Source organism: Eutrigla gurnardus (genome assembly GCF_963514095.1).
Source record: "Eutrigla gurnardus genome assembly, chromosome: 14".
In the NCBI taxonomy this organism is placed as follows: domain Eukaryota; kingdom Metazoa; phylum Chordata; class Actinopteri; order Perciformes; family Triglidae; genus Eutrigla; species Eutrigla gurnardus.
The window spans coordinates 18,645,512-18,660,391 of record NC_139937.1 but is presented as its reverse complement, the minus strand read 5'-3'; the positions used below and the strand labels follow the sequence as shown (position 1 = coordinate 18,660,391).

Sequence of the window (14,880 nt, the reverse complement as noted above, 5' to 3'; positions counted from 1 at the left end):
GACTGATGATGAGTGAGTGCTCTCTGGACTCCTGGAAACACGTTGAGCAGAATCACTGATGTCTAAAATTCTGAGAACCATCTCTTTCCTCAGAATACACTTCACTACAGGCCATAAATATGAGCTCCAGAATCAGGACTGAAGTAGAATATCTTGAATTGTCATTGCACAGGTACAACGAAATTGAAGTCAGACCAGGACCAGCTGCTTCATCCCCACCAGTGAGTCGTCTTCTTCTTCTTCTTCTTCTTCTTCTTCTTCTTCTTCTTCTTCTTCTTCTTCTTCTTCTTCTTCTTCTTCTTCTTCTTCTTCTTCTTCTTCTTCTTCTTCTTCTTCTTCTTCTTCTTCTTCTTCTTCTTCTTCTTCTTCTTCTTCTTCTTTGTCTTCGTCTTAGTCTTCTTCATCCTTTTCATCTTCTTTTTATTTGTGATTTTTTTAAACTATTAAACTGCTGCACAACAATTTCCCTTGAGATCAATAATGTTTTATCATAACTTAATATATATATTATAAATAATACGGTAAGACCTGAAGGCAACATGAATGTGTTTCACCATCAGAAACGTTCTTACTCAGAGTTGACTGAAACCTTAGATATTTCTTCATATAAAAACGCAGAGAGCAACATCAGTCTGTAACTCAGAATTTAGACTAGTGTTTATTAATATATGTATTAATATAAAACCCTCTCCTCTTCATGTTGCAGTGCATTGTGTGTACCTGATCTTCCTGTTGTGGGCGGAGCTTGCAGCTGGTATGGTGTTACCAATGAACTCTGACATGCACAGCATCATCGAGGACCTGCAGACGGCGCTGCAGAGCTACAACAGCAGCCTCCATGGGACGGTGAGACACATGTATTTCTACAGAAATGTTTCAGTACAGATAGTTTGACTCACTCTCTAGAGTGGCTGCAAGACTTAATCATTTCTTTTATGTACTCTTTGTTTTCGGTGCAGAGCTACGTGATGGATCTGCCGGTCTCGCACTGCGGAAAGCCTCCTATAACCATTGACTGCAATTTCCAGTCTGAAAATGTGAGTCAGTGTCATATAATTGTTAGTTGTTATGCTGGAATTATACAAAGGAGGAAAAAAGAGCATGAATGTGAAGAATGCAGGATACAAAACTAATCTAATTGTATGTGATTTTTTGGAATTATAAATAAAGAATAATACATTTGAGCTGGTACACTTCGTATCGACCCTCACAGCTGTGAGTTGTGTTCAGCAGATCAGCTGGTATAAATTGAATGTTTTGTGAATGTGTCCATAGGAGCAGAGGTCCAACTTGGCCCTCAGACTGTCTCACTATCAGGAGTGCGCCAAGCCGTTCGGGTCCGTCTTAACTGACGTCAGCGCTCTGTGGTCTCAAGTGGTCACGCTCAACAATGACCTGCTGCAACACCTGGTGAGACTCTGCATTCTGATTGGCTGATTCATAGGCCTACAGCGTCACCAGGGTTCTGAGATTACAGACAGACAGGCATGAGACAGAAAGACAGACTGAGTATTCTCTATTATTTATTTAAATGTTTTTCAGATGGAGTCCTACCAGGAGTCTGCAGACTCTCAAACCTCCTCCTCATCGCCAACAGAATTTGACCGGATACTTAAATCCATGGAGTGTGTTGTCTGCTGGATCCAGCAGGTGAAAGCACTGTGCAAATAACACACACAATCTTTTACCTCGTGAGGAAATGTATTTATTTTCTACAATAAGTTGTTATTTATATTAATATTTTAAATCAGAAAAAGTTTATACTGTCATTTTAAATATTGAAAGACTGATTAGTCATCTTTATTTTTATCCAGTGAAACTTTTCAAGCATTTTTCTCAATCATTATTTATTTTTTCTATAACTCAGTGTGGGTACAACACTGCATTTTAGACATAATTTATTCTTTTTAATAATAATAATGATGGTTTTGAATGTATATTTCATGACAACATGTTGAATTGTTTTTTAATAAAGTTTTGTAAAGCAAGTCTCATTGAACAGTGTATGTACAGTATGATGAGGTGAGCCGAGTCAACCTCGCAGGTTTCTGTCAAGGGTGTTCTGATCCTGAGCTTCATCTTTACCAGGGCGTCATATTCAGACAATATCTTCTCAATACTTAAAATGTTCCTCTTATATTGTGGTGTTCCTCTGGGTACCAGTCTTGGTCTTATAATATTTCAGTTACATTTTAAAAAAAATTATCCTTTATATTAGTTTCTCTGTCAAAATATTCATAAACCAAGCACCTGGACCAGGTGTCTTTGTTTCTGGACTGGGCTATGTTGTCAGGAGCAATAGCTCCTGGTAGGATCACCTAAGGCAAAGTGTTCCCAGGGGAGGGGCAAGAGGAAGAGCAATTCAGGAAACCTAGATGGGGACTGGGGACTCTAATTCTGCTGTGGGACTTCAATGCTCACATGGGCAACAATGGAGTAACCTGGAGGCCTGCCTGATTTGAACCCAAGTGGTGCTTTGTTGCTTGACTTCTGTGCTCAAGGATGAGGCCATAATAATCACTATGTTCAAGCATAGATGGACTTTGTACTGAGGACAAAGATCAATGATCGACTTTGTGGTTGTATGATCAGATCTGCGGCCATATGTCTTAGACTCTTGGTAGAGAGAGGTGCAGAGCTATCAACTGATCACCACCAGATGGTCAGTTGGATGGTGGGGAGGAGGCTGTTGGACAAACGTAGTGAGGGTGAACTGGGAATGTGCGGTGGAAGCCCCTGTTCGTTAGGTCTTCAACGGCCACCTCCGGAAGAGATTTTTTGTGCATCCCTTGGGAGGAGACATGGAATCTTGTTGCCCATGTTCAAAACCTCCATTCCAACTGCTGTTTTGGTGGCAATGGAAGAACCCGGTGGCCATCAAGCTGAAAAATGAGGTCTTTAAGGCTTGGCTGGCCAATGGGTCTCCCGAAACAACTGATGGGTATCGTTTGGCCAGAAGGGCTGTAGCTGCGGGAGTAAGATGTGGTCCCAAGCAAAGAAGTTCAAGTACATCGGGGGCTTGTTCCCAATGAGTGGTACATTGGATCGTGAGATGGACAGGCGGTTCAGCTTGGCCGCAGCAGTGATGCAGGCGTTGTACTGGACCATTATAGTAAAGAAGGAGCTGAATCAGAAGGCAATGCTCTTGATTTATTAGTCCTTCCTGTCCAACTGGGAAGCGGCCCCCAGACGCTGGAGGGATATCATATCCCATCTAGCCTGGGAATGCCTCGGGGTCCTCCAGGATGAGCTGAAAAGCGTTGGTGGGGTGGAGCCTGCTTGGAATGCCCTCCAAAGCATGCTGCTCCTGTGACCCAGCCCTGGATAAGCGGCTGACAATGGGTGCTATGATCCTTAGTGCATTTATGGATGTTGAATGGACACGTGGGAATCCCCAGCCCTGATGAGGATGTGGCAGCGAGCTCCTCTAAAGGACCACTTGATAGAGGAATGTCTTTTTCGGTATAAGGACAAACAGTAAATTTGGTAACTCAGTGATGAACTACACAAATATTAAACTTTTTAGTCACGTAAGACCAAAAAATATATATATATTTTAGTTTCACTTTTACAAGGAAATTGTAAATTGTACATTTACATTATTTTGAATAGTTTATATATCAGAAAAAAATGTATTTGATGAAGAAAAAGAGAACATATATATGAAGTAGATGATGCTTTGAGAAATAAAGGAATGTTTTTCAGTCAGTTTGTCAAAAGAAATGTATAAAAATAAGAATTCATGAGAAAATGATATTATCGAAACATCGTAACCATTTCCATTCTGAAAAAAGGAAGCACTGGATATTTATACCTTTCGTTTTTGTATCATGATATTAAAATCTAAAACATGGTCAGCTGTAGCCAGTTCAGTGTAAAGCCTCCTCCAGGTGTAATTTAGTTGTAGTTCTGGTTGTCATGGTGATAATCATGATAATCATGATAATCAGAATGGCGGGTGGGGTCTGCAGGGTAATTGTGGTGGTGTGCTGGGTAGGTGGGGTCAGTGTAGGCATAGTTCTGCTCTCCATTGGCCAGGTCATGTTCAGGGTCGTCCAGGTCATGTTCAGGGTCGTCCAGGTCATGTTCAGGGTCGTCCAGGTCATGTTCAGGGTCGTCCGGACAGATTTTTCTTTTAAGAGCAGCTCTCCTGCTGAGATCACGGTACAGGTACACCGTGAGGACAAACAGAGACACCTGGAGACGGACAAGACAAGACAGCATTAATATATTTATTTGTTATTAAATAAGTACTTCTTGAATTAACACAAGGAAACCCATCTTCTGTTTTTTGATGTGTCACATTCAAAATCACAAACACCATAAAACGGATAGTTAACAGTTCAAATGTTAATTATTTTTTACTAATACATGACTCTAAATTGCCCATAGGTGTGAATGCCCTCTGTCCTGTGATTGGCTGGCGATCTGTTCAGGGTGAACCCAGCTGGGATCGGCTCCCCTCCAGTGTCAATGCAAGGTAAAATTATTGTTTCTGTCAGTGAAGTATTTTGGCTTTCAGGAGAGCAAATAGGAGCTGGTGATTGTTGGAACAGTGAGACAATAACAAAGACAGTTTGATGCGTTTTAGTTAAATTAATTGTGTTGGGATGATTGGTGAGATAAATGACTGATTCTTCATATTATTGTTCTTCACGACTGACAGAAAACGTAGTTGTGCCGAGCGACATGAAAAAAAATGGACAATTCTGTTGCAGGAAATCAATAGAACACATTTTGTGACTGTGTCTCGAAATGCCTTGAGACTGTGTTGGGTTTCATTACCTGGATTAACATCAGAGTGACGTCTATGCCGACGATCGTCAGAGTGTTTTCGTCCAGCCAATCACTGACCTTCATTTCGCAGCCCTTCAACAAATGAGCGGACTGATCAACAGAACATAATAATTCACTGTAAAATATAGAAACGTAACACGCATAACATAAAAAGCATGCATTAGACAATGTAAGACATGATAGCAAATATAATATCAAACAATCTTGAAAAAATACATATACTATACACCAGGGTTCCCTAATTCAATTTCCCCAAGGGCCAAATTTTGTCAAGAATGCCAAGCCAAGGGCCCAAACGTCCAGGGTTAATCACTCCTACGCATACACACTTTTTATATCTGACTCAAACATTAAACATTTTTTATTTACTGTGTCTCTAATCGCAAAAGAAATCTTGAAAAAAAAAACATAACATCAGATTTGAACTGCTGGTTTTCCTGGTAGACGTTACGCTTTGTTGAGCAGACCATGTCGTTCTTAACATCCTGTGAAGTGATTGAAACACAACTCTGTGTGTGTGTGTGTGTGTGTGTGTGTGTGTGTGTGTGTGTGTGTGTGTGTGTGTGTGTGTGTGTGTGTGTGTGTGTGTGTGCGTGTGCGTGCGTGTGCGTGTACTATAATACCTGATCATACGAGCCGTTTCCTCGCCCAAACATCGGCGCGGTGAAGTCCAGCAGCTTAGAGCACCAGGGGGAGTCACCGGCGGGACGATACCGTCTGAAACAGGAACAAGGAAGAACGTCTGGTTCTGTCAGGTTCAGAGTCTGGATGTAAGAGTTCTCCAGCCAATCAGCAGGGCTCATCCGGCCACAGCAGCCTTCCTGTCCATGGCAAATCAGTCCATCAGGTATTGTGATGTCATTGGGAACAGAAGCAGTTGAAGAGAGACTCACGTAGTTCTGGATTTTGTCCATCAGTCTGTCCTGACTCTTGTTGTCGCTGTACTTAAGGATGATCTGATCCACCGTTTCATCCAGACTCCGTTTAATCTGGTAATCAAGTTACAAATTAGTTACATTACATCAGTACTTTTATTTCAAAACAGTCTCATGGCAGTTGGTGAAATATTCACGAAATTGAAATCTACTGATTCGTGTTCATAGACACAAATTGTCGACTTCTTTTGTGTCGTCAGTAGGGACGACATTACGCGACAAAACCGATGTTGGTTTTAGGAAATACATCATGGTTGGCCTTAAAAGGACCACACACACTAAGGTTTACTTGTAATAACACTGACGGTATTTAAAAGGTTAAAGATTAACTAATTTGCTGGAAATAACAGAATCAGGGACTTTTTCGGGGCTTGTTTGAGCCAACCTGAGCTGGTCTGAACTGGTCCTGAACAGGGTATTTCCAAACACCAGACCACCTAACTCCGGACCCAGCTTGGATTTTTAGGTCTTTTTTTAACCCTGTAGCTTTTCATGTTTGTTGTAGCTTTTCATGTTTGTTGTAGTTTAAGTGTTGGTGAAGTGGTCCAGACTCACAGTCTGGCCCTGATATGGACTTCTCTCCTCCAACAGTTTAGACAAATTAAGCAACGTTAGGTTTAAACAACAAAACCTCTTGTTTAGGACACACTCACACCAGGCAATCCGAACCGTGCCCAAACACGTTTGAGCCGCAAAGTCCAGTTTGTTTGACTAGTCAGGGTGGTCTACTTCCTCAGCCCTGGCACAGTCGTAGGAGGTGTGTTTCGGCACAGTATAGTTCATGCACAAGCACGGGCATGCTTCAAACTGGTGGTGTGAGCAATTCCGGAGCGGGACAAAGGGCAGTGATGGGTCCTTTTATATATCAAAAATATGTTCAAGAGGTTACCGTGCTCTCTGTATGAAACCAGTAGATTGCATTTTGTTACTATTCCATGACTTGCTGTGAGACTTGGTTGAAAATTAGGACAGTGGTCTTGATGATCCACATAGAAGAGAATGGCTGTGTTTGGACCCTAAATTAAAAGGCTCACCTTGTCTCTGGTTATGAGCAGCAGCAGTGTGACAAACAGCTGACCCAGGACCAGGATGATGAGGCAGACCAGGTACTGAGGAGGATGAGTTCAGTCACAGTGTGTTTAAAATGACTCAACATAACAAGCACTAATCACTCCACAATCTGTTAATTCCAATAACTCCCACGTGATTTGAATGCAGCGTCAGCGTCACTTCCAGGTTCCATCAGTGGTTCTAGGTGGACACTCACCACAAGCAGCAGGACTCTGTTGTCTCTGACGGCGCCAAGGAGCCCAACTACACTGGCTGCCAACGCCACCAGGCCAATCAGCAATAGCCCCGCCCCCACTATACGCAGCTCAGCTGTGCACACACACACACACAAAGAATGGTGGTTGTTTCCAAACACCACAATATTACTTTTGGTTCTAAATTATAGCAGTCATACTACATTTTAATACTAGTAATATAACTGTATTACAATACATTTGTAGTCAGCTGTTTAATTTAGCCCTTAGCTTTCTGTGCTAAGCTAAACAGTTCCCGCCGAATCAAAATCAGAAAGGGTTTATTGCTAAGAATATATGCACATACAAGGAATTTGATTTGGGGATTGGTGCATATGGTAAACACAGTGCAATCGAATGAAGTTGAAATTTGGCAAAAGTATATGAAAAATATACAAATATCCAAGAATACCATAAGATATGTTGGCTATTAAATTGTCCAAAATGCAATGCTAATGCTTATGTTTCATTGGTTAACAGGAAGGTTAAAGGACCATACCAGTCTAACTCTGACTTCTGTTGTGTTAACTTTAGTAGAGCTCAGTCTCCCTGTTTTAACATCCGTTCATTGCTATTCATGTTGAAACGGTTTAGGTACTTCAACGTTGTGAAAATCACTGCATTGTTTATTTTGTCTAAAATTACTGTATTCCTTTAATTAAAGCCATTCAAATTGATATCAAATCTGCGTCCGAAGCTAGAAACTGGAGATGGACGTTGTGGTGGTTGACTAAATTAAGCTATTCCAAGCAACAGCAATATCAAGAAGAAGGAACATGGGATGTTTGAAAAGGCAAAGGCCCAAAGAGGAGCTAGAAAATATGTGGAGAGTTGTTGGAAGGTTGATATGAAGCTAGGCTAACAGTTTCTCTCTGCTTCTAGTCTTTGTGCTGAGCTGAACTATCCTTGTCCTCGAGCCATCTCTACATGTTGCACCTTCCCTTTAACTAACAGTGTTACCTGAGACGAGGAGGGTCAGGAGGTTTCCTCCATCAAACAGGATCCAGAATCCAAAGAAAAAAACACTTAAACCCAGAGTCTGCAAACAGAGGTCAAAGGTCAAAATATTGCGACGCTACAATATGTGGATTTTTCCCAGAAAAAAAGGACCACTTCATTATAAACACCTTAAACTTTCCATGTTAACATTAAGATGAACCATGCATTGAATAAGTGATGTTGGCTGGGAGTTAGCATAACCCTTAGCCTAGAGCTAAGACTGGACCCTAAGCCCAGGGCTATATTATTCACACTTTCACTGGTGCTGGTTCAAAGGCCTGTTAGAACATGTGACTACTGTTTACATCCTAGCATTTCAAATAATTCCCCTGTTTATCTTAGCCGGTTTCACACTGGCAACCTTTCGCTCAGTGGATGTTCAGGGGATAGCCCTGCAAACATGAGGCTAACCCTGCTCCAGACCAGGGCCAGGTCCTGGGCACACTTATCTTTTCTGGGCTCATTTAGCACAAATGCAACAACTACAAATTACAAGTGAAAATTCATGGTTAATGTTGCAAACTGAAATAACAAAACGACTAAGTAAAAAAAAACACAATTTTGGCTTAAAATGACTATGAAATTGCAACAAAACAACACAAAACACAACAGGCAACATGGATGAATGTCCTGTGGTTCCCTAAGTGGACTGGATTTATAATGTATTTGTGACATGCCAAAACAAATGCCGTCCAACAAAATACATTGAATTGGAATTCACAATGCATGGAATGTAGTACTTAAGAGACAGTGCTGGAATATACAGTCAAAACAGTCAAGTTTGATTTAAAAAAACACAACGTGCTGCTTACAGACATTCAAAGATGCTCAGATTTCATATAATCATTTTTTTATGTGTATTGTTTGTATTTTTCTCTCAGATGTTATTCCTCCACTCCTTAACTTAAAGTGTCCAGTGTCCTCACCAGGAAGATGAAGTTAAAAACTTGGAAGCAGAAGTTCAGCAGCTGAATCTTCACATCCAGCTTCATGGTTCTTCAACGACCAGCACGGTCCGTCCTGTTCTTTAGTAGAACTACAGCAGGTTCTTCATTCCTGTTCTCCAGCTTCTCTTTGTTGAGTCTCGGCTGCACCTGAGATCAGAGTCCACTTCCTTATTGTCTCTGAACATATAACTGTTCACGGCGTCTCCATGGACACACACACACACACACACAGTTAAACGACTGCAGAAAATTAAACTACATTTCCCACAAAGCTTTTCAGCAGCTGGAAACAAACCAGGAACAAGGAAACAGACTGAAAATCAATGAGCTGGACGTATTTGCAACTTTCCCCAAAGTTCAGAAGGAAAGAAAACAAGTTTCGACAGGAAGTGAAGTCACGCTGTGTTTAAGGTGACATGGGGTGCATCCCAAGTCTCATACAGTTTTTCACAATTGTTAAAACACTAAATCCGAGTCCCTGAACACAATGGTCAGTGGCATAAACCCAATTATACAACTGATTCACACTTTGCAGACCTCATTTAATCTTTCTGGAGAACTCAAAACACATTCCCACTCACTAAAATACCGTGATGCACTTGTGATGCATGATGGTGACCACAGGGGGCAGTAGTTAAACACAATTACAGCACTGGAGTGACAGTTTACACACTTACACAGTTTGCAAATTTCAGCAGTTGATTATTTTTAGAGCCAACACTCATTTGTGTGACAGATTCAGTCCTTTGTCAACGTTGAGATCTCCTCTAGAATGTAAAATCAAGTCTGGTGTTTTTGAATGCATCGGAGCTACCAGACTTCTGTTGTAAAAGGGTTCATTTAAGTGAGAGGCAGGGTAGAGGACACGCCCCCGGCTGCCTGTCTCAGTCTCAGTCAGGTTATGTCTCTGGTCCAGGATGAGCGTGTTGCTGTCTCTCTCTCTCTGGCTCGCTCTGATGATGTCCTGGTGTGGTGAGTGACCTTTGACCTCGCTGACTGTTTATATTCAGACTAAAATGAAATCAGTTTAAAGCTTCATATAATCAGTGTTCTCGTGTCGAGAAAGGTTTTATGGGATTGTGTTACAGAAATTGATTGATTAGTTGTTGATCAGATTGTTGTTGTGTTGCTTCAGCTTTTGGTGATTATATTATGTCTTTTGTATTCAAGAGGTTCATGTGTTATTTGGTTGGATTGGAGTGTTTCCATCCAAGTGGGTCAACCGCGGTTGCCTGCATTGCAAACTCGTCTATGATTGTATAGAAGTCTATGACCCTTTCCTTATATCCCCACTCCCTATAAAAACTGGAAGTAGGGGGAGACCTTTAGCTTAGCTTAGCACAAAAACTAGAAGCACATGGCACAAACACAACTCTGTAACTGAGCCTGTCTTTCAGCTCCAGAGATGATGATGGTGATGATTCTTCTGTCACCAACTGAATCAAAACATGAAACAGTCATGTTCTTTACTCCGCTCAGCAGGATCAAATTACACACTTCTACATTGGAAGTTGTCCAAAAGCATGTTGAGACATGTTTCTGGTTTTCTTGTCCGTCTTTAATTTGAGATGATGAATGTAGCTGATAAAAGAAACGAATGATTTCAACATCTTAACATCAGAATGTGGGATAATATGCTTGTTAACCTTATACTGATTTTGAAGAAAGTCTGGCAGAAGACCATACAAGCAGGGGTAAAGTGACTCTACTTTGACCCCACAGAAACGAAGGGCATATGTGTGCATAAGACATATGAAAGCTGCTTGGGACATGAAGGAAAGAGGCGACAGGAAGTTATCCAGTTATTTTGAGAAGATGAAATGAAGCCCATAAAAAACATCTTTACCTCAGAATGTAGGATGTCAGACACAGAGATCCTGGTTAAAAAGTTTTTTCCCCACTAAAATAAACTTTTTGTGTGTCACAGAAGAAGAGTTTAATATTCATAAAGAAAACTGATTGTTCACTTTTGATAAAAAGCAGTTGAAGTGTGTTATTTTACTGTGAACCTGGCAATTATAGACTAAATCTATGGGTTTCGTGATGATTGGCCAATGGTCGTTGACTAACATTTTGTCATACGACTGCCAGTTTTGGTCAGTTTTTCATGTTAAGGCCCTCAAAAAAGTGATAAATTCCATTGAATAATAATAAAAAATTATTACAGTTTCAATATTTTCAGATTTTCTTTTAACCAAAAACAAAAAAGAAAAAATGAACCTGGCTTTGACCCTGGAGCACAAAGACTGGAAACAAGGCAAAACTTAAATCCACTTCATCTCCAGGTCTTCAGCTTTGTTCTCCTCCACAGGAGACGCAGGAGGCCATGAAGAAGAGTCGACCACCGCCGCGTTCGACTACACGACATACGACTACGACTACGACTACAATGTGACCTTCGAATACAGCGAGAGCGGTAACTGCAGTATCACTGCTGATAGTGTTGATATTGATGTGCAGATGGAGTCAAACTCAGACTCGTGTTTACCCTTATAGTCACAGAGGTCCACATTTATACCCAGACATGTTCATATTGCATCAAAGATAGTAACATTAACGTTAGCTAGCAAAGTAGCAAGGTCTGTGTCTGTGTGTTTACCCGTAGATCCCGTTGTTTAATCTTTATAAAACAAAACAGACAAGCAAGTGGACAGAATTAGGATTCATTCATTAAACTGAAGTGTGTTTGCAGCTGGTTCAGACTCTCCTGTGTGCTCAGAGTCCCTGAGTTCAGCCTGCAGGCGAGTCTTGACACGTTGAGTGTGAGTCAGAAATAGCTGCAGCCTGCAGGTGTTTTTACAGGAAGGAGATCTGAAGCCAAACTTCTCCCAGTCAAACTAACTGGAAGCGTTCATTCATCAAACGTGCTGATAATCATATCTGCCATGCACAGCCTTATGAACTGCTATCATTACCAGGAAAGATTACTAGCTGCCTCTCAGGGAAGTGAAGTCCAAAAACACGCCTACAATTAATGCTTACTGTCAGATTAACCAATTAACCCCTCGCTATGTCACTAATTCCCACCCCTCAAACGTGAGAGAGTTGTGAGAAGAAGACGGGATTCATATGTTGTGATAGTTTCATGCTAAATCCATAACCATAATACGGTTATGGATTTAGCAGAACATTAACGTTTGCTAGCAAAGTAGCAAAAGGCCCTTTTAGACTGCCCCTCTGAGATGGCAACGGAGGTCGTCACAGAGCCGCTTCAGAGGCCCCCCCACCACACACACACACAGCAAAGTAGACCTGTAGCTACAGCAAGTTGTTGCACTTTATCAGTCATTTGATTTACATGTGTTAACCCGTAGATCACGTTGGTTAATCTTTATATCGCAGTACTCGTGGTATTAACAGCAGCACCTTTGTCTTGCAGAGCCCGCGGCATTTCCCTCTGACGTCCGCAGCAAGGTGAGACATCCGCAGGTCTTTGGTTCAAGGACAAACTCACATGTTTTCATTTTCACAACATTCACATGGACTTTAGTGTAACATAAATGTATGCGAGACTCTTGATGCCATCTGGCTTCCTCAGACACGAGTGAAACCACAAGTATGTCATACAGGCTCGTAATAGAAATGTTTAATATACATAGATATTAGGGGTGTGAATCTTTGGCTTCACTTAGATTTTTTTTTTTGTAACGATTCGATTCGATTCTGTAAACCACGATTCGATTCAGTAACTTGTAACCAAAATTCTATATCCATGAAATAAACATGCAATAATGCAAGTGAGACTATCTGTATTCTTCTGAAAGGGGAAAAATAACATATTTATTCTATAAAAAAGTAAACCTGCATAATATTTTATGCTGAATACAAAAATGTAATTAAACATTGCTCAGTTATTTTGAACATTATTCAATAGACTACATGCTGGCAGGGGAGAGAGTGTCTTAAATGTATTAAAACATTAATCATAAGTAAGAATCACGATTCATCCGATTAAATGCATTCATATCGATTATTGGTGAAGCCAAAACGATTCATTCTATTTATTTATTTAAGCAGATCGATTTAGTAGAATCTATAGGACTGACAATCGATTCATCGATTAATCGAATTAATCGAATTAATCGTTACACCTCTAATAGATATAGATCGCTAGATAGATATGTGAATGTACATATACATGGAGAAAAAAAACATGTATATATTGTATTTAAATTGAAATAAAACATTTGGTAATTTTATTATATTAAATTAAATGTATACTATTAATATATTATACATAAAAGCATAGTTTAAAATATGAAATAGTTCACAGCTGCTGTGGTTCTTCATATTAAAGTGATTTCATGGGATGAGGAGAATACATTCTAAGGTTTAAACAAAGCTACTTTAACAGGTTAGTTTCAGGACTCGGATCCTTTAATGCAGTCAAAGCAGCAATACTAAAATACTCCATTATACATCAAATATACAAACAGAGCACCTCTGTGGAAGCTGGTGGATCCACACGAAGAATAAAGTGAAACTGTTCCTTTAAACACAGAAAAAGCACTGATGGAAAACATTCAAAATTAACACTGCCGAGTATCTGTTTTACAGTTCTCCTGAACCTGAATGCAGATTTGTGTCCACGAGTGTATAACAACAGGATGTTTTATGATGTCATGGTCTACTGTGACCTACTGTATGACCCCTCACAGGCCTCTGGGATTGGTCGGTTAAGCCTGGTGCTTCTGCTAGGATTGGCTGTCCATCAGATCTGGATCTAATGGGGATGGAGCCAAGAACCAGGTGAGACCCAATCATGTCAATTCTGATTATGTAGCGCAAAATAACATCAGTCTGAGAGGAGAGAGAGGGATAAGAACAGACTGTAATGGGAGATCGCTGCAGGAGAGTTAAACATGACTCGCATTTTCTCACTTGCTGTTCTTTCTCCTCATCTGTCTATTTCACCCGTGTCTCCTCATCCGTGTCTCCTCATCCGTGTCTCCTCACCCGTCTACTTCACCTTGTCTCCTTCACCCGTGTCTCCTCATCCGTGTCTCCTCACCCGTCTATTTCACCTTGTCTCCTTCACCCGTGTCTCCTCATCCGTGTCTCCTCACCCGTCTATTTCACCTTGTCTCCTTCACCTGTGTCTCCTCATCCGTGTCTCCTCACCCATCTATTTCACCTTGTCTCCTTCACCCGTGTCTCCTCACCCGTCTATTTCACCTTGTCTCCTTCACCCGTGTCTCCTCATCCGTGTCTCCTCACCCGTCTATTTCACCTTGTCTCCTCATCCGTGTCTCCTCACCTGTGTCTCCTTCAGCTGCAGGCCTCTGACTCCACATCAGCTTCTGATCAATAAGGGATCACAAAGGGAGGCCATCAGCTGATTGATTACCGATCAATTGATGTTACCACGACAACACATTAACCACATACAGTTTCTATTCTGTAATAAATGACAGACGTTGATTGATGACTCATGTTGCTACCACCTGCTGGACAGATCAATAATGACAATAAAGAATAAGAAACTTAAAACTTGACTTAATCTTCACTATTTAATTCATGACATTCTATTGTTATCCTCTTGTTTATTCTTTCAGCTACAGGAACTCTTAAACTATCAAAATGTTCAGCTCTTTAAGGACATGGGAAATGACCCATTTAGATAAAATAACACCCCATCAAAGTTAAAATACCTTCACCGGCAGGTTGAACTAATTGTCTTTAGCCAGGTGAGTCTTTAACTAAATACTGACATCTGGTGGTGAAAAGTAATAGCAGGGTATGAGGTAGGTCTGTTTATCTACTGCAACTGCTATTTTTACTAAAACTAATGTATGTATGATTGATACTGTTTATATTGTTTGTTTGTTTATCTTGCCACTTTGCACCCCCCCCCCCCCCCCAACTTAAAAATATGAGTATGACATTGTGCTAAAATTT

The 14,880-nt window shown here is 40.8% G+C and overlaps 1 protein-coding gene and 1 long non-coding RNA gene across 2 annotated transcripts; one reads left to right on the top strand and one right to left on the bottom strand.

The window, feature by feature from the left end:
* Positions 1 to 2,139: 2,139 nt before the first annotated feature.
* LOC311023883 (leukocyte antigen CD37) lies at positions 2,140 to 9,228 on the bottom strand. Its single transcript, XM_084025994.1, has 8 exons — positions 8,962 to 9,228; positions 7,997 to 8,075; positions 7,000 to 7,112; positions 6,767 to 6,841; positions 5,691 to 5,786; positions 5,421 to 5,618; positions 4,786 to 4,869; positions 2,140 to 4,197 (listed from the first exon to the last, which is right to left on the bottom strand). Exons 1-8 carry the CDS (start codon positions 9,025 to 9,027, stop codon positions 3,898 to 3,900), a joined length of 1,011 nt encoding a protein of 336 aa, XP_083882120.1. The 5' UTR covers positions 9,028 to 9,228; the 3' UTR covers positions 2,140 to 3,897.
* A 585-nt stretch (positions 9,229 to 9,813) lies between these two features.
* LOC311023889 lies at positions 9,814 to 14,472 on the top strand. Its single transcript, XR_014598247.1, has 5 exons — positions 9,814 to 9,954; positions 11,294 to 11,398; positions 12,362 to 12,396; positions 13,641 to 13,731; positions 14,255 to 14,472. It is a non-coding gene; the product is annotated as an uncharacterized lncRNA (long non-coding RNA).
* The last annotated feature ends 408 nt before the right edge of the window (positions 14,473 to 14,880 follow it).

What these genes read in the sequence shown, in the direction of transcription:
- LOC311023883 (XM_084025994.1), bottom strand. Translation starts at nt 9,027, where the DNA reads ATGAAGCTGGATGTGAAGATTCAGCTGCTGAACTTCTGCTTCCAAGTT. An exon ending in TGGACAAAATCCAGAACTAC is followed by an intron (nt 5,619 to 5,690) that starts GTGAGTCTCTCT and finishes TGCCATGGACAG; the next exon opens with GAAGGCTGCTGTGGCCGGAT. An exon ending in TCACTCTGATGTTAATCCAG is followed by an intron (nt 4,198 to 4,785) that starts GTAATGAAACCC and finishes GTCCGTCTCCAG; the next exon opens with GTGTCTCTGTTTGTCCTCAC.